The 25,619-nt window shown below is 40.9% G+C and overlaps 3 protein-coding genes across 3 annotated transcripts; all 3 read left to right on the forward strand.

Moving 5' to 3' along the window:
• The first annotated feature begins 792 nt into the window (after positions 1-792).
• Positions 793-9,025, forward strand: LOC108065330 (stearoyl-CoA desaturase 5). The gene is made up of 6 exons (XM_017153269.3): positions 793-989; positions 5,933-6,327; positions 7,142-7,272; positions 7,331-7,722; positions 8,354-8,529; positions 8,584-9,025. Exons 2-6 carry the CDS (start codon positions 5,934-5,936, stop codon positions 8,745-8,747), a joined length of 1,257 nt encoding a protein of 418 aa, XP_017008758.2. The 5' UTR covers positions 793-989; position 5,933; the 3' UTR covers positions 8,748-9,025.
• A 105-nt stretch (positions 9,026-9,130) lies between these two features.
• LOC108065332 (acyl-CoA Delta-9 desaturase) lies at positions 9,131-10,593 on the forward strand. The gene is made up of 4 exons (XM_017153270.3): positions 9,131-9,375; positions 9,445-9,575; positions 9,706-9,911; positions 9,993-10,593. Exons 1-4 carry the CDS (start codon positions 9,210-9,212, stop codon positions 10,492-10,494), a joined length of 1,005 nt encoding a protein of 334 aa, XP_017008759.1. The 5' UTR covers positions 9,131-9,209; the 3' UTR covers positions 10,495-10,593.
• A 3,125-nt stretch (positions 10,594-13,718) lies between these two features.
• Positions 13,719-21,581, forward strand: LOC108065329 (acyl-CoA Delta(11) desaturase). The gene is made up of 6 exons (XM_017153268.3): positions 13,719-13,852; positions 14,320-14,609; positions 14,726-15,560; positions 18,949-19,079; positions 19,796-20,187; positions 20,658-21,581. Exons 3-6 carry the CDS (start codon positions 15,134-15,136, stop codon positions 21,094-21,096), a joined length of 1,389 nt encoding a protein of 462 aa, XP_017008757.2. The 5' UTR covers positions 13,719-13,852; positions 14,320-14,609; positions 14,726-15,133; the 3' UTR covers positions 21,097-21,581.
• The last annotated feature ends 4,038 nt before the right edge of the window (positions 21,582-25,619 follow it).

A 25,619-nucleotide genomic window follows, 5' to 3' on the forward strand; every position in this document is an offset into this window, starting at 1 on the left:
TTAAAGGTGTGGGCGCCAGGGTCGTAAACGCTTCCTTCTCCCTGTTACATACTTTTGCACGAATACAATATACCCTTTTACTCTACAAGTAACGGGTATAATTAATACAAATTCTGAAAAGCAAGTCATCAACAGTGGTTCATCAAAGTATTAATTCTGGGGTTTCGCTATTAAGTGACTAAAAAGGTCATAAGCATAAAGCATTTGGGTCCCCAAGGCAGAGGTGACCCCAAAAAATGAATGTGTAGAGTTAAAGAATAGAAATATTAATACAAATAATGAAAATATAGTCATCTAAAGTGGTTCATCGAAGTATAAATTCTGGGACTAAAAAAGGCATTTGGGTCACCAAAGTAGAGGTGACCCCAAAAAATGAATGTGTAGGGCATCCTTAGTTCGCCTAAGCCCCATAGTTTTCCATGGAAATTGGTCATGTCTCGTAGCGGCAGCATTGACTTTGAACCGAGAGTTGTTTGTGTAATGTTTACGGAATGTGTGAGCACAACAGAGAACAACAAACAGGGTGGGTGGACCGAAGGGGGCAGTGAAAGGGGGGTGCCGACGAAGAGGGCAAGGCGGAATGGTAGATAATAACTGCAGACGCAGCGAAGCGACAACAAATAAACTACAAATTGAATACTCCCCAACCGCAGTCGACGTCGGCGTCGCAGTTGACGTCGACGTCTCTGCCGTCGATAGTTCTGGGTGCTCCACTAAAGCAGCGCAGTCGACGTCGACGGCGACGCAGGCAGCGCCCTCTCTTTTTGGATGTAAAATGTCGACCGATTTCAGCGGGCTTCGTTAGTCACTTGAGTTCGTTCGCCTGGTCAACAACAGCGGAGAAAGCGAGACGAGAAGAGAAGAGAGTGAGAAGCGCGAAGAATCCCGGCATATCCGTATCCCGAGAGTCCCGACGATCCGTAGTTCCAAAGTTTTCGCCGCGGAACCGCGAATTCCAGTTACCCAGTATCCCCAACACCACATAAAAAGTACGTTCTACAAAGTGATCACAAACTCTATAACAACGGAATACCATATGGTTTTTTATAAGCTCTCTTAAAGACTGAAATTGTGAAGCATAATAGTTATATTTGAATAGTACTCCAAAACCTTTAAGAACCAACTGTGGCATTTTATTGGAGACATTCAGAAACTTTTGGAAACTGACATTGTACAGTAAACTATTTTTTTTCAGAAGTATCTCCTATTTCTATTATTAGTTATTAAATTAAAGACTCTTCAAAACTTTTGGTAACGGACATTATAGAGCATAATCTGCGACATGGAAAGCCCACTTTTAGTACCATTTGAATGGTATTCCCAATCCCAATTCCAATTCCCAACCCCTCTTCAAACACACTGCTCACATGCAAATTGTAACCCAATTGTTTGCTCATTTCTGTCATTACCAGCGTCGATTAGGGGGAGTGGATGGTGGATGGGAGGGGGAGTTTGGTGGGAGTCAACAGACCGAATAACATGCACACCCCACCGCCCTCCCACCAAATAAAAAAGCACCAACCTCTAGAAGAACCTCCCCCAGGTGTTAGCTCTAGGACTGTATACACATTATTATCCCTCACGATTTGATTGCCGCGACACGCGTTGACCCACATCAATAAAGCGACCGAAAACAGACTGACTAACTTGGGCAACCCCTTATAAGTAAACTCCCAACGGAGTAGTGAATTCCCCCTAATTTGCGGAAAGAAATAATGAACTGCTCATAAACTACACTAAATATCATTGAACTATTTAATAAAGAGAAGGAGAGTTTCCGAGTTAGGCAATCACAAAAAATAATGATGTGGTAAACTCATGTTAAAAAACTTCGGCTTATCTATCGTGACTAACAAAGTTTTCCGTTCAAAAATATGTTTTCAAAACTGGTGATTTCATACAAACATTTTGCGGAATCTGTTATCGTTTTATTTTGTCGTTAAAAGTACTCATTTTGGGAAAACGAAATGTTGCTTCAGCAATCTTCAGATCGAAAAGCTACAAAGTGTCAACCAAAATAAATATTATTCTTTCATTTCGTTATCGATTCATGCTAAACAATGATCACAGATGTGGCCCACAATCTTTAGTACACTATCCTCTGAGCAAACTCCCCAAGCAAACTCAAATAAAAAGAGGTTCTTTAAAAGCAATAGTCAACACGCTAATTCTTTGGAATCCCTTATCGTCACCCTTTAGCAGGAACAAATATTAGTATGCCACATAGCAGTACTAAAACAAGAGGGAACGTTATAGTCGGATGCCCCGACTATCAGATACCCGTTACTCAGGTAAAGGGAGTGCGAGGGAGATGGAGATAGAGATAGAAAACGTTGATCACGCATAACTTTTTAACGAATGGTCCGATTTGAAAAATTTCTTCTACATTTCGATAGGTATTGATAAACACAATAAAACTGCATTTTTACTTTTCCAAAATATTAAAATTTTTAAAATCGTATATAAGCGATGGTGGGCGTTAGAGGGGGCGTGGCACCATTTTGAAACAAACTTGCGCTGCGTAGGAATTCCTAGAATCTGCATGCAAAATGCCAATCTTCTAGCTTCTATAGTTTCCGAGATCTCAGCGTTCATACGGACAGACGGACAGACAGACAGACGGACAGACGGACAGACGGACATGGCTAGATCGACTCGGCTAGTGATCCTGATCAAGAATATATATACTTTATGGGGTCGGAAACGCTTCCTTCTACCTGTTACATACTTTTGCACGAATACAATATACCCTTTTACTCTACGAGTAACGGGTATAAAAAAACTGAAAACATATATTTTTCAGAATTGAATTATATGGTAGACCCATTAAAACCAATCTGAAACTAGGGTTCATAAATTGGTTTAATTATACTTTACTTCTTATATTTGTAAAATCTAATATACTTTGACTACAGATATTAAATAGTATTCATTTAAGAATTCCATTTTTAATTAGCTCGTTCTCTTTCCCCCAGTGTATCTATAGTTTGCCAACGATCTGGTCTGAATTATCTTTAGATAGTGCCTTTAGTGCCTTCAATTACCCCGCGACCATTAAAAGCTCCAATTGAAGGTGGCAGCCGGGCAACAAGTGCCGATACGATACTTGATCTCATAGCATAGTGCTCTATTAATTCGCAGTGCTGGGAAATCTGTGAGGTTTTCTTTGCTCTCAATAGAATTCGAAAAAAAAGCTCACCGCTGTCCCACGGGGGGCATGGAAAATTTCCAATAAAATTCGGCATTTCGGGCATTAAAATCGCTTGGTGAGTGACGATATAGGAAAATAGTTGGTGATACCACGACGTGCGAGCCATCAGGCAATTAGCCATGTCTCGAAAAAAACGGGGAGGAGTAGGGAAATCGGGAACAGACCCTCTCGACGGACGGTCAGCTTTATCGCTGCAAATGAAAACACTCCAGAGCGAACGAAAGAGCGGCGAATGCCAATAAAATAGTGAACTAGGGGTACGATGTATTTATTTATTATTATTTATTATTGGGGCGAAATGGATTATTTTTTATGTCCAGTGAGTTGCCAAGTTGCCAAGTTCGGAAATTAAGCAAACGAGAGTGAAGTGGCTGGCGCTCTTTTCTATATGGAATATGGAATCTAATTTATGCATGCCAAAGTCGCGTGCTCGGGGCCAATGAAAATGTTGATCAATTCTTGTGACAGCGTTCGTCAGTCGAAAAGACAACCCATAACCTCCGATTTATTTCTTCCCCCCTTTCGAATTAGCGTGCGTGGCTACATTTGCTAATTAAAAGATGGGGCGTGTTTCGGAGTCCCCACTGTGTCCCTCCCCGTCTGGCATACTATCAATATGTAAATTGATCAGACTCCCCCTCGGCAATCTTATCTCTATGGCAACTTACGTAAGGGGAGCGATTCTTCGGCACCCCCATTACTCATGCCACTTTCGAGCGATTGGAACACCTGGAGGGGTCAGACAGAAAGTGAATCACGATGGCAATCATCGCACTTGGAGTATTTGCCATAGTCGATAGGGTCTTATCAACGCTCTTAACCCGAAAATGTTGAATGAATCAAGTGAGGGGGAGGAGGAACTATGGTCCGGTTGGGAAAATGTGGGCCAGGTGCGCCAGGTGTGCAGTGCTTATCAGCAGGGCAATAAGCCATCGCACACGCACGAGGAATGGATCGAAAATCATAGGAAATGTTCTGCGGGGGCGTCGACTATACGACTATACCACCCAGTATTTTGGGGAGTCCAAAGGTATATGGCTTTCGGTTAGGAGTGCGAGACAGTAAAATCAAAAGCTCGGCAATTAACGACTGCAATTCTCGGCTACCCAGGCTAATATATCAAATTTCGCCCACACTTAACGTGGCAAAAATCCAAAATTTATTTAATCAGAAAAAGAGGAATTTTTTCAAGACTTGAAAAAAAGAAAATGTTACATTATATATATTATAATGTAGCTTTTAGCTACCACTTTAAAATGGTACATTTAACCTTTAATTGAAAATAAAATTCATTTAATAGCGCAACCCCATTTAAAATGTTTATACTTTGAGATTTAATGGGTATTTTGCTTTCGTTTTTCCCCTCAGAAAATCATAAGTTTCGCTATGTTTGTTTTCTCAGCTGGTCAAGCTATTTAGATGTGTTTAAAAATCTATTCACGATCTTCGCACTTCCCACAAATATTTATTTGATTTTGGTACATTTGTGATTTGATTTTAGTTTCGGAAATAGCAATAACCTATTTAAACAAATAAATATGTTTTTATTGATTTGTGAAATGTATTTTTTAAATATATTTATGAAATGTCTTAGTCAAAAAATCTTAAGTGTACCGACCAACTTGATATTTTTTATGGGGTCGGAAGAGTATGGGGGTCTTTAGATAAGGAAACTATGGAGCAATTGGGTGTATGAGATTAGGAATCGTCGAAATCCCTGCAATTCGGAGACCCCAATGACAGGGCAGAATCATCCACTCTTTACCGCGAGTGTCACACTATCCATCATGCAATTAGTTTGAATTTTGAACCACCTGCGTGGTTCGTGGCTTGCAGATCCACCTGTTAACCACCTGGCTGATGACTCACAGTTGTTTTTTCTTTTATAACCCTAATGATGTAGTGTAGCTCTATTTGTTTTCGACCAGATAGTGGCCAACTTGCAGATCGGTGATTGCAACATGGAACTCGGCAGGCGATAAGCCGCGATAACGCCGACCCTGACTGCCCAAGTTTATTCCACAAATAAACGGAATTCTGTTAATATCCAGAGCAAACCCTTTGGGTCTATAAAGCGGCTGAAAGAGCTTTAGGCTGGCAACAGATTTCACACCAATTACAGTCGAAACTCTCTGAAAGGCCTGCTAATAGTGCGCGGTTATAACCATACTAAACTTCAATTAGCGAGGGTGTGTAGATTTGCTTTGATATCACAGCGAGAAAAGTTCTATTGTAAACAGATGATGGGCTCTTGAAAGCCCCAACTAGTTTAACAGTCAACAGCAAATGTTTACATTATGAAAGGTTTATTAGCCTTTCACTGTTTGCTCTGGCATTACTCATGGTTGGTTAGAGGTGGCTTCTTTGATTGTATTATATCTCAAGATCAGCAGATTATACACCATTGGAAGTACTCCCTTTAATCTCAAATTGCCAATGACAACACTGCGTATGAGCAATATTTCTATGATAGAGTCTTCTGAGCCTTGCTTTTCTATCTTGAAAACTTTTTCAGAACTCCCCATGTTTCTTGTGTCACTTATGATCATATATGAAAATGGTTCTTAAATTAATTTTTTTTCAGTGTTGAATTTTAATGTTTAAAGGAAAGATCTATGGATAATGACTCATAATTAATAGAATTGATTACTTTCATGGGGTTGGTTTATTTCAATGGTATTTCAAGAAGCCTGCAATGATTATGATGATTTTATCTTGCAGTATGTGCCTTTCATCCCCGATTCCCGGCCAGAAACAGGGGCCGGCTCCCTGCAATGGATCCTGCAGCCTGGACAGGAATGGCAATCGCAGCGCCTCGACTGTTCCAAATGGAGGAGAGCTGAAGCACAGAGGCACCAATGGCACATCACACACCCTAATCAAGGATGAGGATAATCTGGGCTACAAAGAGGAGAATGCGGTATACAAGGAGCAAGTCCTGGAGCAGGAGAAGCTTCTGCAGGATCAGAAGGTGAAGGAGTCGGAGGCAGAGGAGGAGGAGGAGTATCACCCACAGATCAGATGGCCCGATCTCGGGGCCCAGACCTTCCTGCACATCGGCGCCCTCTACGGATTGTACCAGCTCTTCTACGCCAACTTCTACACATTCCTTTGGGGTGAGTGTCCACTGTTTTGAATCCCCCCCCTCAACAGGGTAATTAACATCTGGGTGGCTAATGAGCTACCACCCCTACTGCGAAATGGTCACCAATCTCCGTAATTGCATCTGCCAACATGCAAACAGTGTTCCGATAGTCGGGTATTAGCTATTTTGTAACCAAGCGTCAACTGCAGTTAACTGGGCCAGTTTAAATTACCTATCTGTATTACAAATTCCCTGGGGTGAGGTAATCATCGAGTTCTAAATGGAGATATAAGGGAGAAAATAATGGAAACGTCAATTTGGAATTAAATGTTTGAAAGTGAAAATAATATCGCTGATAAGAACTAGGGATAATAGATGGTAGAATCTTAGTTATCAGATATCAGATTATTATTTTAACAATGAGTAAATGAGTAAAAGATCAAAGTTCTTCAATGTTTGTGTCCCAGATGACGCACGTCAGGGAAATCTAAATAAGTTAATATTATGCAATAGGTAAACAACCATCGGGTTATATTTGTATGCCCATGCTGCCTGTGTGAACTTTGACCGCTGGCAATTAAAGTTAACGAACGCTTCAATTGCCCGATATTATTCGGCTGGTGATCGAAATCGAAGCATAGGAAAGATTCCCGAGTGGGGAGGCGACAAAATAGGCCACCCCGAAGAAATAGGGGAATATGTAGATATATTTAGAGCCGGGCGTTGTGTCATCCGTTGAGCAAATCACCGAACTATTCAGATGCTTCGGCTGGTATATATAGTATATGTATGTTTTGTTTGTTTGTTTAGACAATGACAACCGTCTGTTCTTAATGCTTTTTCAGTGGTGATCACCGTTTGGGTTTCTGGCATCGGAATCACGGCGGGAGCACATCGACTTTGGTCCCATAAATCCTACACGGCCTCCTTGCCACTGAGGATTCTGCTGGCCTTTGCTTTTTCCATTGCGGGACAGGTTAGTATAACATTAAATTCCTAAAAATAAACCCAAGTAATGTATTAAATCCCTATAGAGAGATGCCTACACGTGGGCTTTGGATCATAGGATACACCACAAGTTCTCGGAGACTGATGCCGATCCGCACAATGCTAAGCGAGGCTTTTTCTTCGCCCACGTGGGCTGGCTTTTCCTCACCCCCCATCCCAAGGTCGTGGCCAAGAGGAAGGTCATCGATATGTCGGATCTGGAGGCGGATGCGGTTTGCATGTTCCAGCGGAAGTACTACATCCCCCTGTTCGCCCTCTGCTCCATCGTTTTGCCGGTGGCTGTGCCCTGGTATTTCTGGAACGAGGACCTCTGGATGTCCTTCTGGATCAACTTCAACATGCGATTCACATGGACCCTCAACGTCGCCTTCTTCGTGAACAGCGTGGCGCACATGTATGGCAACAAACCATACGACAAGTAAGAGAGATCACTGTACTTTAAGAGGGTTTAATTTATGAACGGAAAAATAATTACCAAAGAAGAAAAGTTATTATAAGTAATCAACAATTTGAAAGCTAGAGCTATTTTTCTTTAATTTCTTTTATTTTTTCCTTCTCTATAAATTACCTATTCTATTTCGTGTTCAGCTATTATTTATTATTAAATGAGTTTAGTTCCAGCCTGTGAACGCCAGAAAAAAGTTTATGAACAATAATTCAGCTTAAATTTGCTAATAACTCAATTGGATTTACATTTTATATTAGGAATTTTTTCAAGCTACACATCTGCGTGTATATATTTTTATGTTCTGCCAAAAATGATAATGTCAATTATTAAATGTCCATGTAGTAATATATTTTCGCCAGATTGAAGCGGAAAAATAAATGTGAATTTGTTAGAATGATAGAAAAAGTTACTATTCAAGTCCGTAATTAGTGGAACAATTTGCAACAAAAGCATCTATTAATAGTATCCCTATTCCCATTTTTAATTCAGGAACCTCATGGAACCTTCAAATAAATGTTAATTTTTTTACTGTTCACGTCCGTTCTATTAGTCTGATTTTTAAATGCACCTACTAATGTATCTTTTATTTATTTTTTTCAAGGAACCTTATGTCCACTGAGGCCCCCATCGTCTCCCTGCTGGCCATGGGAGAGGGATGGCACAACTACCACCACGTCTTCCCCTGGGACTACAAGACGGGCGAGTTTGGCAACTATAGCCTCAACATCACCACCGGTTTCATTGACTTCTGCGCCTGGCTGGGCCTGGCCACAGGACGTAAGTATACCCTATAACTCCTAGTCCCTACTCCTACTAATATACCCTTTATAGGTAAATCGGTATCCCCTGATATGGTTTTGAGGAGAGCCAAGAAATGCGGCGATGGAACTCGCTTCCTGGACGACGACTTCGCCCACAAGGATCCGGTGTGGGGATTCGGGGACAAGGACATTCCCCGCGAGGACATCGTGGAGCTGGCCAAGATGCAAAACTAAGCTCTTTAGCCATGTGTATTATGTTTTCAGCCTGTGGTTTTTCTAGTATTAAGTTTGTAGCACCAAGCCATGCCTTTTGCTTATGCTTAAGTGACCTAAGCTTTCACTTGAAGTTTGCAGAGATTTCGAATGAAAGTTGTGATCTTTTACGCGAGGCATTTGACCCATTACCCCCATCCCATCCCAGGATCAATAGGATCGTCGTATAGGGACGCTAATCTCCCATCGTTGCTTTCGTTACTTACCTGCGGGTCAATAAACTATGTTTTGTATTATAACACCGCTCGACTCTGAACACCCTTGGCTTTTTCGAGGCTTATGCATATGCAATTGGTCGATGAATAATCGAATGCCAATCGCCTCATTGGTTTTTGTAATTATGGCGGGGTTTCAGTATAGTCTAGACTGCCGCGGAGGAAGGAACTAACTGGGATAGAGGATTAAGGATTTTAAGGACCTAAAATGGAGAAAACTAAAGCCAAGGAGCTGGATCAGTCTGGAGACTCGATCCTCAAGAAGCGCGATGCCATCTGGCCATTGGTTCTATTCTACATCCATGTGAATATCCTAGGGGTCTACGGCATTTACATTCTGCTCACTAGTGCTTCGTGGGCCACGATTTTATTCAGTGAGTTCGTCGGGTTAATCAGTTCCAAGTGCCGTCGTATAAGTAGTTGATTTTAAATCCCCATAATAGCTGCCCTATTAACTCTGCTTGGCACTTTGGGCGTGACAGTGGGTGTTCATCGTTTGTGGGCGCACAGGACCTTCACCGCCTCCAAACCCTTGAAGGTTTTCCTCATGTTCTGCCAGACGACCGCCGGTCAGGTGAGTTAGCCCCTCAAAAGCTTTTACTCACTACGCCTCTGGTAAAGCTTACCTTTAGCTTACCTGATTTTTACCTGAGACACAAACCTTAAAGTTTAGTCGTGTAGACTGAGTGTATTTTCCGTTTTAGGGCTCCATCTACAGTGTGGTGCAGGCCCATCGACTGCATCACGCCAAGTTCCAGCAGGACGAGGATCCCTACTACAGTAAACAAAGCTTCATGTACGCCCAGGTGCGAGGGGGTCTGCTGAAGTACTCTCCCCAGCAGGAGGAACTGCTCAAGGATGTGGATATGTCGGATCTGGAGAGTGATCCCATTGTCATGTTCCAAAAGCGGTAAGTTAATGTCTCCAGTTTTTCCTGTTCTCATGATTATTGTTTTTTCTAATTTCCCAATGTTTTAAAAATACTTTCCAGGTTCTATGTCCTGCTCTACATCTTCCTCAACGTCCTACTCTCGATAAACACCCCATTTCAGTACTTTGGGGACTCTTTGGCCACCTCCATGTTTGTGGGCTTCTGGCTGCGCAGCCTGATTGTTATAAACCTGGGGAACCTGGTCAACTCATCCCACTTTATCTGGAGCATCCACAAGGGCTTCAAGCCCACGGACTCGAATAGTATCTTCTTGATCACGAAAAGCTACTGGCCGCAGTATCATTACTTACTGCCGCGGGATTATCAGAGTGGGGAATATGGGGACTATGCTTCGGGTATTGGATCTGCCATGATCCGGGTATTTGCCGCCCTTGATTGGGCCAAGGATCTGAAGACCATTGGATCGGTGGCAGTTCGACAGGGTCTTACAAAGGCGGTGGAAACTGGTAGACCCATTGTCGAGTGCATCGAGGAACAGGTGGAGCTGGAGGAGAACCAACTGCCGGCCAACCATTTCCTCAACCGGGAAAAGTTTATGTGAGCACATTGCATCATCGTGGGGCACTAAAAAGATGCGACAAATGGTCGCGTCAGTCGTAAAAATAAATTAACCGCCATCGAGAGGGCGGGGTAGAGTAAACTGAGAGCCTAATTATTGGTCAGCATAAAAAACCAGCGCGGTAAACAGAGGTGCAGTTCGAAAACTCCATCGCATTTTCGTGGGCTGAAATGGAAATGGAACTGGAAATGGTGACCCTCCAAGTGGGATGCACTTGGCGGCTCTTTCTTGCCCAAGAGTAAACAAACTAGCTTACAAATCACAGCTCGGCCTAATTATGCATTCCCATTGACACAAAGAGAAAATAATACAACTAATAATGTAGGTTATTTCATCAGTTGTGTGGGTGGTAAGTTAATATTTGGGAAATCATGAAATTCGGCTTATGTGGGCATAACTATATTTATTCATGATAATAGATGGGTCTTATACAAAAGAGAATATTATATAATGAATAGGAAATTATTTAAATATGTTTAAAAATTGTCTATGTGTGTGATATTCAGATTAAAAAAGAATATTATTGAAACTTAAACTAAAGGTTAGTATACATGATAATATTTAGGATTTTATGATTATAATATTTCAGATCCCTGACCTTTTTTCTTTCTGTGCACTCCTCCAATTTCCGACTTCGAATCCGAATTCGAGTTCGTCACCTTTTCCTATTTCTCTTTCGGTTGTTTACAGATGCCAATTCATTTGGCAATCGGTTCGTTTGCTTTCCCATGCTCGAATCGGTTGGGCATCGTATCGGGATATAGCAATATATATACGTATATATAAGCATACATTTATTTTTGGCTTTCAGGTGCTTTGTGGCGGGTTTTTATGGGTTGCGCCTAATGATTTTATTAGTCGTACGCAATGTATGTTCAGTGGCTGTGTCGCTGATTGATTCGTCAATATTGACACCGCACTCAATAGTGGCCGCCCAGAAGCCTTTTCCTAACTTATCCTCCTTTTTTTTCCCTTCTCCAATCTGTTTGCTCATTAAACTTGGTTTAGGCAAACTGAGCGCCTGACTTGGATCACATCGATCGATGCTAAGGAGCCTCAAGAGCCGGTGGCCATTCTAATGTACACATTCTAATACCTATTCATAAAGCATAATCCGCCTGGGTGTGAACATTCCGCACTCAACGCAACTCCACTGACTCACATTTGAGTCGGCCACTTGTACCAATTCCTAATGACTCTGCACTGAAGTGATTACTAATGAATTTGCCTGCTAAAAGCTGCACACTTAAAACATTTTATGACCCACAACTGCATGAAATTACAGGCATACGTGAGGTGTGAGGAAAATGTCTAGGGAAATAAACAAAAAATGTTCAGGAAATAAAAAGTTTTATGAGAATTTAAAATAGATCATTAAATAAAAATTCAGCTATTATAGGATATTGATTTTATCATGTTTTTCAGTCAGGAAATAACCACTTGGGAATTATAGCAAAAACTTTTTACAATAATTGTTTATTTGTGTTCGTTTGTGAATATGAAACTTGTAATTGTATTTGACTACATTTTACAGTATTTAATTGTTAGGTTTGGGATATTGCTTTGTAGAAAAACCCCTTGGGAATTATAGTAAATATCTTTAACTGAGGTCTTGTATACAAACTAATATCATCTTAAAAGTACATACTGCTGTACTTAGCAGAATTTAGCCATTTTTTGTTTCTCTCCGATTTTATTCGAGTGTATCCCTATTCGCTTTTAGCTGTTTGCGCTGTGGCAGATTTGAGATCTGAGATCCGCTCCGCTCTGTGGCAAATTGCAGTCGCGTAGCGTTCTGCGCTTTGTTTAGTGTTAATTTGTTTTCCATAAACCGACTGAGCGACAGTTGAAGGTTGCACAAATACGTGGAGTACGCAAAATCGCTGTTGACTGGCTGGGCTTATGCAACTCTATGGGGCTACCATAGGCCCCGAAAAAACTACCTAGTTTCGATTTGGGCAGGTGCTGGGATGCTGCGGGGTAAACCTTAGCTGAAAATAAAAACCTCACCATTCACGGCCTAATCGCTGGCAAATTGAAATATCTTGCGCATGAATGGCCGTCTTTTTGTGGCCAAGAACAGTGGAACGGGAAGCGATTAGGCGAAAAATGAACAAATCGCACACATATGTACCTGATATTTATGGATAGGTACCTGAACAATAGTCAACTGGCTTTGTTCGGGGAACTTTTTTGTATTTCTTACTTTGAGCAGAACAGAACCCTCATATAAAACGCTGACAGTGCGAAAAGAGAAGCTGCGCAATATTTCAAAGTGGTTTCCAATGATTTCGAGTAGTCTGCCTGCCAAGTTGCCTGTTTGTTTATAAACAAAGCCAAAGGCAAAGGCAGACAATTTTCTGTTTTTCTGTGGCTTTGCATAATTGGCTAATGGCCGTTGCCTTACAACATCAGCACCTCATCAACAGCATCTTGCAGATATACCATACAATACCACCTTATACCATCTACAGTTGGTCGAGATCAAAGGGTTCGGTCGCGTGACACTGTAAACGAATGTCCGCAGATTCGGATTTCGGTTAGGTTTTTTTAGGGAGAGCAGAGAAGAGAAGCTGTAAACCCAGTTTTACGATGGGCTTCCTTAGCTCTGGGGTTTTATTTCGCCGCGGGTTCGCCGCTTTTGCTTTTGCTTTTGGATTTTAATTAAGTTCGGTTTCTGTTTCTGTCGCCGCGGTTACGTAAAGAGAAAGCAACGTCTTCGGACGTTCGGGAACTGAACTTCATGATCATCGAACGGCTTTTGACTTTGGTCAACACCACACCACACCACACACTTTAAACAGTGGAAGCCCAGTTAAAAGATGATGACTGGAATCGATTTTATATATATGTATATAACTTAAGCTTGCAAAAGGAGAGATTGTCCGTATGCAAATGGGCAGCAGAATCGCAGAATCCCCGGCCGCGGCGTTTGAAATAGAAATCGCTGGAAGGGAAAGGTCTTATATGAATTCCGTCACCCCTTGAATCTAGAACTCATTGGGCATTTGGGTTATGTTATCGGCCCTTGACAACAAGAGTTCAAGTGTGCGAATCTGTCATGGAGGAAGTTTAGCTCTTTCAATTAGCATGGTAAACCACATTGTCCACGTTTCGAATTCGATTTCAATTGGCAAATGCAATTAGAATCGTCTGTGCGAGACTTGTAGACCGGTAGTATCGCTGGATCTTTCGTGAGTAATCGTGAAAAGTGCCGGCAGACTTCTTGTCGGTCTCTCAGGTTTTTTAACTTTTTGTGGCGGTCAGAGGGGCTTTATTTGGGTGCGAAAGAGACGTCTGGTCAGCAGATAAGAATCGACTTTTTGGGGCAGACCCGGTGGTACTGTGTAATGTTTAAAGATCAAAATATCTCACTTGAAAGATTGGATTGCAATAGTATACAATAATAACGTGATGGCAAAGATACAACGTTAAAGGAGATAGGGTTCGGATTAATCCTACAAAACAAATAACTTTCTAAGCTATATTTATAGTTAACTTGTTTTAATTGCTTTCCAAACTTTTACATTTTTTAAATATAGCTAATGAACAACGATATATTTCATGTTAATAGAAATTAGGTAGTTTGAAATCTAATCAATTATAATTATGTGTTTAGTATGTTTTTAATATTACCAGTTATAATTGGTAACTTTGCTATACTATAGCATTATTAAAAACATATTTTAGACATAAAAGTGAACTTAGTTAACATGTTTTTATTTTATTTTTAGCTGGTACTAAACTATTAAGTGATTGCAAATACCAAGTACGACTTCTACTAAGAGAAAACTATTGATATTTCAGTGCCAGCTGGCAGTGAACGTGAATCTTGCCCAATTCGAAGCCCAGAGTCCCCGAAAACCTTTCTTCAGAGTCTTGAGTTTCCCGCAGAGACCGAGTTTGACCTACTGATGCATGACACCCAAAGACCGAAAGACCCACACATTTGGCGTAAACTCGAGGTAGCTAAGGCTGAAAGAAAAAACTTTGGAGCTGCTGACTGCGCTGCTGATTCTGCGACGAAGCCGCTCCGATCCGAAGTGGAATACGAAGCTATATAGCCGAGCACGAAGTTAAAGCCGAAGCCGATACAGGTGCTTTTTCGTACGCGTGTGTGTGTGGTGGCATAATCTTGGCCTTCTTGGCCATTTCGTCTCTCCATTTCTTTTCTTTACCTTTGTGCGTCGGATCGGAAACTCCACTCCGTCAGTCAGTCGGTCAATCAGTCACCTTTTGGCTTTGCTTTTCGGCTCGGTCGCCGTCGAAGTCGCTGCTGAAGCCTCAGTCGCAGCTCTGCCCAGGTGAGACGGCCGCATAGGTAGGAATTTACACCTTTGGCTACGATCATTTGTCTACGGAACGGCGCCGCGTTGAGTTCGTTAGACGCGAAAAGGAAAGGAAGTCAATCCCCAGACCCTCTAAGTAAAAGCCCTAAAAACGCGGTTCGTACGCCGAAGTGACTGTGTGTCTCTGTTGGAAGAAAGCCAAAGCAAACTCCACCTCCTACTTATCCAAAGCCAAGTACTCCGGCAATTTGAGTGTTAAGCTGTGAAGAAAGTTCGGCGAGTGCGGTTTCCGCCGGCGAGCCCAAATTAAAAATAAATATAAAAGCGGCAAAATGGGTCATCTGTCCACCTCGGAGCGAGTGTGCAGCAAGACGCCGGCTATTTCGGGCGATTCCAGTCCTCCTTTAGTGGCCAGGAGGTCCAAGTTGGCCAACGGGGATGCCCAGCAGCAGGTGCGACGGGGCGAGGATTCCTCGCCGGAACTTCCGCCCCGCGCAAAGCTGCAGTTGCCCCAGAAGAGGGAGGAACCATCGACCAGATCGGTGATCCCCAAGGAGATAGCCGAACATGTGCCAAAGGATGCTATCAACCTGGAGGAGTATACCCGCACCTTCGTGGGAGATCGCGTGCTGGGATATCAGTTCCAGGCTCCTCTCAAGTGGGACAAAGTCATCCAGATCTCTCTGCTCCACATTGTGGCCGGAATCTGCCTGCTGACCTATCCGCTGCGCAACCTCAATTTGTACACCACCATCTGGTGTAAGTATTGGATCTCTCTCCATATGCAACATCCATCCATTCCATCTCATCATCCCATCCCATCCGGCATTGCGTAATGCCCACTCTCTCTTTCTATCGCCTCGAATTTGGAAATGGTGTTGGGGGCATAGGTGTGTAAAACAAAGAGTCATCTCTGATCGATGCTGTAAAGGGAAAAATAGTACACTGGAATAAAATCGGGCAAAAAACTAGATAGTTTCACAAAAAATATATTTTAGCCAATTTCAACTGGATATGAAATTATAATATATATTTTTGTATATTTAATATTTTTTTAATTTTTTGTGGGAGCTCAGGATTAATTAATATATCTATTTTCCCTTAAAAAAATTTATGTATAAATGATTCTTAGAATGGGAGCATTATAAAAAGATAGTATTTTTTATGAGTATGAAAGGAAAATAGTTTCAGAAAAAAATAGTAATATATCCGGGTTTTGTACCAGTTTTGAAATTTTAAAATAATATTATCTTTTTCTTTTATCTGTTAGTCTCACATTTTTCTCCGAGTGTTGACTAGTTGTTGGTGTCGCTGATGATGTTGTCTTAACGGTTTCCACTCCCCCAAAAAACGAAAGAAAAAAATCTGTTGCCCCACCAATTATTTGCAATTTAGCGCGCCGAGCGTCTTAAGGCCCCTGGCTTTTTCTTTCTTTCTCTGGGCCATTACAAAATGCGTCCCCTTGTTATTGCCTTTAATTGATTGCCGCTTAACACTTTGCCTCCCTTTCCTTTCCTTTGCCCAATACCCTACTATTTTGCCCTTCAGCTTCTGCTTTTTGTTATACGACGTGTGTTGAAATCTCTTTCATTGGCTTCACTTTGGCTTTTGGGTTTGGTTTTGGCTTTTGGGTTTTGAGTTTTCAGCTTTCGGCTGGCATGCAATTTCAGTCTCAGCATAAAAATTGACTGACACAGGTGGATTGCAGAAAACAAAACCAAAACGTGTGGCTATCTAAATAAGCGGTCAAAAAGAGAGGTTGTAGATTGTAGCGAAAGAAAGAGAAACAAGAATCGCTTGACACAATTTTATTTGGGGCTTTGAAAGATCTACCCCACTGTCGGCGAACCTCGAAATTTGGTAAACAAGGTTGAACTAGAAATATCTGGGATTTCAAGCCAAAACATCAGCATTTTCGAGATTTATCAAGAGAATACATTTTGCATTTATTAGGTTAATAGTTTGTGTGTAGTCTAGAAATTTATAGGATTGCAATAAAATACTACAAGGTTATAATGACCCAAAATTAGAGAATTAATATGATTGGTGGCTTGAATCGTGGGGCTAGAAATTTCTAGGTTTTTCTAATATTAACTGCAGACTGATCTTAATAGCTACCAAGGTTAAAATAGAAATGTGTATAAGCTATACACATTTTATATAATTTAAAATAAATGTTCCAAACTCAGAAATTTGACATGGTTTTTGGTTTCCAAAGTTTGACACAAAATTTCTTCACTAAAGGAGATCTTTACGGTTGGCAAGGTTAAACCAGAAATCTCTGAAACTGTCGATTTCTAGGATTTTCTGATCTTAACTTGATTGCTCCAAAGCACAAAAAGGTGTTTTATCTCCACAAGTAAACACTGATCTTCATGGTTACCAAGGTTTAATAACATATCTCCCCCACTTGGATAGTACTTTACCATTTTAGATCTCATTTTACATGTCCCAAACTCAAAGATTTCAAAAGACAAAAAATGATTTATCTGTGCGGTAAGCACTGACTCAATTTATGAGCGCTTCGCATGCGAGTAGAGCAAAAAACAGTTGACATTGAGACAGAGTTAAAGGGGTAAAATCAGTTGGGGGGATCCTCCATAACCGATTTCGTTTTCATTGGAAATACCACAGGGTACTTGGGTACTTGGGCACTTCCCTCTTAATGGCTGTACAGCGAAAAATGCCTTAATACCTGGTAATTTTCAATATTTATTGCGCATTGTGTGGTATGACAGGCAAGAAAAAAACGGAATTACAAGGAGAATCCTTGCCATGAAGCGTATCCCTTTTTGGGGCGTCGAGCTCGTAAATATTTTGGCAAATTGCCCGTTGAACGTGCAGCGCCTAAAGATTGCTCCCTGGCATGCTGGGAATTATCATCTTTTGCCGGTTTTGTAGATGGCGAAAATTGTCGTGCTCAGTCCAAGATATTGATTAAATTCAACAGGCTGGAAAATACAAAAAAATACAGGGAGAAAAAGCCGCCAAGGGGTCTTACATAAACGCATTAACATTGGGCGTTAATGAAGCTCTGGCCGAAAAAACTAACATTTATATAAAAAGACAAGTCAACGATCTGTCTTCTGACTCAGGGACACTTGTCGGTTTTTTGAGTTTCTTGGGATCAAAAAAGATGGTCAACGGAATAATTAAGGCAGCTTAGCAATTCAGCGATCTGCAAGTCAACTAAAAATCTAATTTCGAAACCATCTGAACTTGACCCCTTATTTCTTTGCAGTGCCCTCTTGGGTTGCACTGCATTTGAAATGCAAATATCCCAATTAGATATCGTAGTCAGGTGATTCAAATAAATGCCGAAAAACGTGCACTTGGATTTGCATTGTTTAAAAAAATAAATGGGAATATTTTAAAAAGATTTAGACAGAGTTTGTGAAATATATTATTGGTATTACTATTTTGTATACCCCTAAAAGGCATAGATTTCAGGTATTATTTTAACAGTTCCTAAACCAAACCTTAAATGTAACCCATTTGTGGGCATACCAATGTTGAATTTGATCATTTCCGCACTCTGTGTTGGCCTTTAATTGTTAATTTTGTGTTTTTTTCGGGTGAGACGGAACTGGTTTTTGTCGCAACATTGTCGAGGCTAATCTTTCCTCCAATCGATAAAATTCCCATTCGAAGAAATCGTTAATAGTTCATTAGTTGGTTGCCGAAATGTGCGAGTTATGAGCATATTTTTTTGTAAGATCCCCCTATATCATCTATGGTTGGGTGAAGCGGAAAACCCTCTTTGGATCAAATAGTCATTACTTCTAATTGCATTTATGGCAATTATCCAATTCAATGGGATGGTGACAATGGCATTTTGCATATTCTAATTGAGGAACTAATGGAAAGGTTTGCCGGATGATATTTCTGATGATTGCTGGAATCGTGATCAGTCATTCACCGGATTTCTATAAAGTTCCCCCTTCATCAGGCCAGCCAACCTTGTGCGATCTCGGTTCTCTTTTATACTCCATTTGTTTGTCGGGGGAATTAGCACCCAGCCTCAAATAGCTCAATTTGCGGAAATGTAATTTCGGGTTTTTCTTTTGGCGTCCAATTAGCACTGCTTTTGTCCAAAAACTTTATAGCCGACACTTACATCTATCTTTTTTGTTATTAAATCTTTTAGCATTCTTCGTCGGTGGAGTGGCTGGATTTGGAGTTACTGCAGGTGCCCATAGATTCTGGACCCATCGGAGCTACAAGGCCAACACCGTACTGCGATCCATTCTGATGGTCTGCTACTGCGTGGCGGGACAGGTGAGTTTTTTGTAATTTTTGGAAAAAGATTGGGCATCCCTCGACCTCTAACACACACGTAATGCCACCTGAAGATCTTGTCCGCAATTTGCCAATTCACCACCTTCGTTTTTTCGCTTTTTCGGGGCTGTAATGCAATTAACATTAATTGCATCATTAAGTATAACAACTTAATGCCTGTCGCGACTGACAAACTGTAAAAATTGACAATTCCAACTACTCGGCAAAAGTGCTTTGTGTATCCCGCAGATACATTTGTCTTATTTAATGACCGCAGCGATTAAGCGCAGTCGCAGTAGCTTAGATGCGGAGCGTGGAAGATATATACGTACTACAATATATATACATAATACCGAGCGACCTGGAGATTAAGAGGAACAATCAAATTTGATGGCGTGCTAAATGAACCCCGCTGACCCACCAAAGATTGTCTCTTTTAGATACAGATATTAAAAAAAAATTCACATTTTAAAGATCAATTTGCTTTTATTTTAAGATTCATTTAAACTAGTTGGTTTTTTAGAATACTTTAATAATGAAGAAATTAAATGCATTATAATTTTTTTAGGCATTTATTTAGATTCTTTCAAATATAGTTTTTGCGATCGGTAATAATAGTTTGAAATTTAAAGTTAAAGATTAGAAATCCGACTTTTTTATATTTCTTATAATTTTTTAGGATTTTCTTGATCTAATATCAAATAATCCCATTTCAGAACACCCTGTATGACTGGGTTCGCGACCATCGGGTTCATCACAAATATTCAGAGACGGATGCCGATCCCCACAATGCCAACAGGGGATTCTTTTTCTCCCACGTGGGATGGCTGATGATGCTGAAGCACCCGGAAGTTCTGCGTCGTGGTCGCCAGATCGACATGAGTGACATTCTGGCGGATCCCGTGGTGCGGTTCCATCAGAAGTACTTCATCCCCCTGAAGACCTTCTTCTGCTTCATCTTGCCCACCCTGATCCCAGTTTATTGCTGGGGAGAAACCTGGACTCTCGCCTTTGTACAGCAGTGCCTCTTCCGCTACGTGAGCAGCTTGAACTTCACCTGGTCGGTGAACAGTGCCGCCCATCTCTGGGGATCCCGCCCCTACGATAAGTGAGTACTACAGGGGTACTTACACATGTTATTATTATGTCAACAAGATGCTGACATTTACTTATTGGATTGGGAGCACGAATGCAGGTCACTTTGCCAGTACTCTCATATTTTTCAAGGTGTTTATTATACATTATTCTGATGACATAGCAGGCGAATAATAAGTCTCACGTGTTAACACCTTTCAGATAAAAATAGAATGAAGAATGCGTATATAATACATAAAATATACACGAAGAAGAAGCACAGCTAAACAGCTTAAACTATTTTCATTGTTTTGTTTTTGATGCCAATTCATAAAGTAAATTCCAAAATATTTGTGTACCTACATATGTATATTTTTCAAAATATGATCTTTAGTTAAAAATATTTCAATTCAAAATCAAATATTTTTTAAAATTCTTAAAGATAAGATTTGATTTTATATAGACAAATTTATCTATCTGATCCCTTACCATCTCCCTCCTCAGGCGCATCATGCCCAGCGAGAACATCTATGTTTCCCTACTCGCCATGGGTGAGGGATGGCACAACTACCACCACGTCTTCCCCTGGGACTACAAAGCAGCCGAGCTGGGCAACTACACGGTGAACTTCACCACCATGGTGCTGGATGCCTTCCACAAGCTGGGATGGGCCTGGAACATGAAGCAACCCTCGAAGGAGCTGGTGCGTCGCACCCTGGAGAAGTACGGCGATGGCACCCACGCCTCCCAGATGGGCGGACCCGAGGAGTTCAAGGACGGCGTGGTGGCCGGAGCCACCATGGTGGGCCATGTCCACTACGCCGAGGTTCCCGATCCCGATCTGGAGTACGATGCCGAGTCCAGCAGCACGGAGAGCGCCAAGCTGGACGAGAACGAGAACGAGGGCGAAAGGATGAAGAAGTCCAAGAAGGCGGCCAACTAGGGATCTCGATGGTCGGGCGATCATAGAGGGATAAAGGGATACTGGCGTCCAGTCGTCCACAGGCATCCAGAGATCGAGATGGGCTCGCGGATGGATCACTGATGATGGGTTAGGATCATTAGGTCACTTAATCTTGCGTCTATGCGAGGGCGGGACATAGTCGATAATCGTTTTTTAAATTAAACCCTATTCTATTCTATATCATTATTCTATTATATCCTCACACCAGATCGAACCAACACACACCTGCACCGCAATGGTTAACACTCACACAAAAGAAACACCCACATCCACTCATTTTCGTATCTTCATTTGTGTAGGTTTAGGTATTTAGCAGATAGCACGGTACGACATAAGTTATAAGTCACACACAAAAGTTTACGTATAAAGCGACAACAACAAAATATATGCTCTCCGTCCGAGACAAATAAAATGAAAATAAATATTTACAAATAAAAACAATTCAAAAAATTTAAAAAAGACAATCGCATTTCAATTGGTCGACGATCGGAGGGATCTCTAAAAAGTATTGTGACTAATATCTCATCACATAATGTGAAGTAATGCCATTCACTTGTGATCTAAAGATCTGAACTTGGAAATATTTCAGGGTCTGGAAAAAAACTGACTATTTAAATGAGCCATAAGTGCGAAAATGGTTTTTGAATTAATTTACTCGAGATCAACAATTAACGTCTTGCCTTCAATTTTGAACTATTACTTCTAAGAAGCTCTGAAAATTCTATGAGCATATCAATTATGGTAAACAAGATGTGCGAAAACTGTTTGCGGTTATATATTCTTTTGGGTTTAACGTAACCGAGCCTCTATCAACAATTGACGTCAATGATAAAGTTGCGAAATCTGAAAACGAACCCATTATGTGAGTTCTGCTAGTGAGTCACAAAAGAATCAAATAGAGCCATGACATGTTAAGAATATACTCAGAAAAATAGGATTTAAAAATAAAAATTCTAGTTTCTAGTTTGTATACCTTTCAGTGGTTCTACTCTTCAGAGTCAATTATACTTTGACTTACAGATCTTACTACTTGTTGAATTTAGAGTGTTTTTAAGGCACTATTTGTTTGTCTGTTTCTTAGAAGTACAACTTGTCACAATAGGAAATTGACAAGATCGCACAAAAGCGTCTCAAGTTGATAAAAGATAAATGTGCTAAAATAAACATCAAAGGTTGAGAGGACGGCAATCGTATTTTAAATATATCTTAACAATTATTATAGGTGAAAATATCGCCCACTTTGAGAGACTCATTATTAAGTTATTCAGTTTAGATGCAAATTAAGGTAGCAAACCCACGATGGGATTTCCCCTTTCATCCACCCACTGAAACGAAACTATTTACCGGTCGCACTTAATGACAATTTAAAGCTGTGACGAAATTAAGATGCAAATGTAAATGGAAATGGGAAATGGAAACGCCTTTTGTCATTGTTAAGACCACCATCTAAAACACAATTATGTGAGTTGACGAGGAGGTGGGACTCGAACGGAGTTAGTCGCTGTTTTTAGGCGCCAACTGGTTTCTCTTTACTTTGGACTACGTGACGAAAGAGGCATCTCACCTGGAGACCAAGAGATCGTATAGATAGTTCGGTGGCAGGAACTGACGCAAGGAACCGCCACTAGACGTCATGACTATAATAGTTCCTTAATCGATTGGTTAACTTCCTCACCTGCCCCTTAGTTCCTACATTTGGACAGGCCTACGTGCACTTGGCACGTACACCGAATACCCAACTGAAACTGCATCTCAAGAACGAGAACCTTGAAAAGGTTCAAGCCATCAGACATTCAAGGGGATTCCTGGAGCATCGCCCCTTTTAGCATGCGTCTCCAGCCTCAAGTGGATGGGAGTTCCCGATCGACAGAAAACTTCATTACTCCTGCCCCACTTTGTTTTTATTACTTGTATGCTTACAGAGGGAAATTACGATCACGAATATAAATATTTATGAGCAATTTTCTGCTTTATGATATGAAAAAATAATGTGATATAAGTAAATAATTACTTCCTCCAGAATGGAACAAATCGTAAGCTAGTCAGTCTTTAGCTGAGGTTAAAAACAAAAATTTCAAGGATTTAATGTTTTTTCGTAAAGAAAATATGTAAATAATCTCCTGAGATATAATGTAATTTCTATTGCTGTGTACTCAACCTGTACTTCAGTTGTCAGGAAGGTCAAGTGCTTTGCCAATATCAACTAACCATACAATGCCCAAAAAATGCCAAAAAAAAACAGACAAAATCGTCATCTCATTAGCGTTTTCTGTGTGGCTGGGCTGTCATCGTCACCTAATTGGTGACGAGCCAGTGGTCACCAAACGAGCACTCAATTTAGCCCATTTTTGTGGGCCTAGTTAATTGAAGGCTGTGCCAGAGGGGCTGGATCGGGATTACATCAACCTCAAAACATCGGAGGGCAGTCAATGGAAAAGAATTAATGGGTGAGTGAAAATCACCTAGGCCTAGTAAATAAATTTATTTCTTCTTGGAATTTTCGGACTTTTAATTTGAATGAGTTCATTCTGACATCCCTATGATCTTTAGAACCTTATCAGCAAAATCAACTTTATAAAAATACTCGAATATCCTCTTTTACGCCATATAATTAATGTTATGTAATGAAGTTACTTAATTAAATCTTAAGAAGTCTAATATTCTAAAATACGACAAGCTTCATTTTGGTTACATTATTTTAACAAGTTTTTTTTTGCAAAAGAGATTTCAATGGATTTAAATCCGAAAAATGTTAACCAACTAAAACTAACAAATCAGAAAAGAATTTTAATCGAAAGATTTCTTTTTCATTTCAGCTTAACATATAAAATCATTCGACTAAAAGAAAGAAACGACAAGAAATGATCAAGAAGTTTCTGCGAAATATAAGAAAAAGAACTTTGATCTCTTCTTCAAACCGCACCTCTTAAAACCAAAAACGTGCTATATTACTTTCATTTAGTAGATTCCAGATCTCTTAGCTTTTAAGTTCACCGTTCGACTTAGATGTTATTAATCATTCTGCTTAGCTATTTTTAACAGGCATTAATTAATATTTTTCTGGTTTCGAGTGGGAGATAAACAAATGAATCTGTTGCCATCTTGACCGTTAGTCCCTTTTCGGGGTAAACAAAAATCGCCCTTTGCTGAACTCTGACTGCTTTATCTAAAGATTTATGCGAAATATATGAGATTTCTTTTCGAGCATTTCCCCCAATTTGGCTCGGCAAAACAGCCAAATTTGGTAAGCGATAGATAGGCCTATGAATTTGATTTGCATAATATTTCTGGTGCTGGCTGGTTTATGGATATTTTGGCAGATCAGGTCCGCCTGCGGTTAAAAAATAAAGGGCCTTGATCGCCACACGAGAGTTGTGTGGGTGGTCCACCACCTCCGGCGGTTTCTTCTCTGAAGATCGGTTCGGTTTGTCTTTCTCCGGGGGAAATAAATAAATTAAATACCCGCCACAATTGCTCGTTAAAGCTGTTTAATTACACGGCGGGAAAAAGGTTGCAGCGGTCGTAAAGCAATCAAGATAGCGGTCATTTAATGACGTGACCGGGCGACAATTTCCAATTCCTAAGCGCGCTGACCAGCAGACCGTTAGTAACCTTGTGATCCGGACGCCGGAGTTTCGGTGACGAAAATCCGAAGCCCCGAAATTTGCGTAACTTTGGCGAATGGAAACAGAAAGCTCCGTCGCCGGCACTCCGAATTCCCTCCTCCAAGATCTACGGCTAATTGGAAGCCGATGCGATGACATCGAAGACCTGTACCTATAATATAGGTATGGGTAGTATACACCCATGATCAGCCTCTCATTCGGAACTGGTATCCACAAGATACCCATCTATGATATGGGCTCTCGAGTGTGTCTATGCAATTGCCGATTTTGAAAGGGCACCTCTATTTTGATGTATTTTGTAACCTGTGTGCGTGCTTTCGGGTCTTCAGGTTTTCGGTTTTTCTCGCTGGTCCATGGGTTTGATGTTTTAGTCCAGCATTTGATTTATTTGCGCTTTTCGGCCCATTTCGGGCGTTTGGCTTTGAAATTGATTTCTTCGATGGCGGAGAAAAGAAACCGCTTTGTGGTTCCATTTTTATTGTCCCGCCAGCGGATTTTGCAATGTGTCGAAACCCGTTTTAAAAATTCGTCAAAAAGACAATGCGAACAAAAAAAATAAAGAGCGCTAAAACATACAAAACATATTTAGTTCAAACGTCTTGTGACTTGCACAAAATGCTTTGAATAAGTGAGACATCGGGCATATGGAAAAGAGTATCTCAACAGCCATATTTGTATATTCGCCCGTTCATGGTGCCGTTGTAGATCCGACGAACCGACGAGCGTAGCCAAAGCGACTGGTTTTCACGTGCTCGTGCTTCTCCCCCGATTATGGATGCATTCTGCAAATCATTTTCATTTTCCGCGGCATTTGGAGTTGCGAAAACCCTTCAGCTGTCTGTCAAAAATTGCAGTTACACGGCTATAAATTTACCT

The sequence above is a fragment of the Drosophila takahashii genome, chromosome 3R (assembly GCF_030179915.1).
Source record: "Drosophila takahashii strain IR98-3 E-12201 chromosome 3R, DtakHiC1v2, whole genome shotgun sequence".
Lineage (NCBI taxonomy): Eukaryota > Metazoa > Arthropoda > Insecta > Diptera > Drosophilidae > Drosophila > Drosophila takahashii.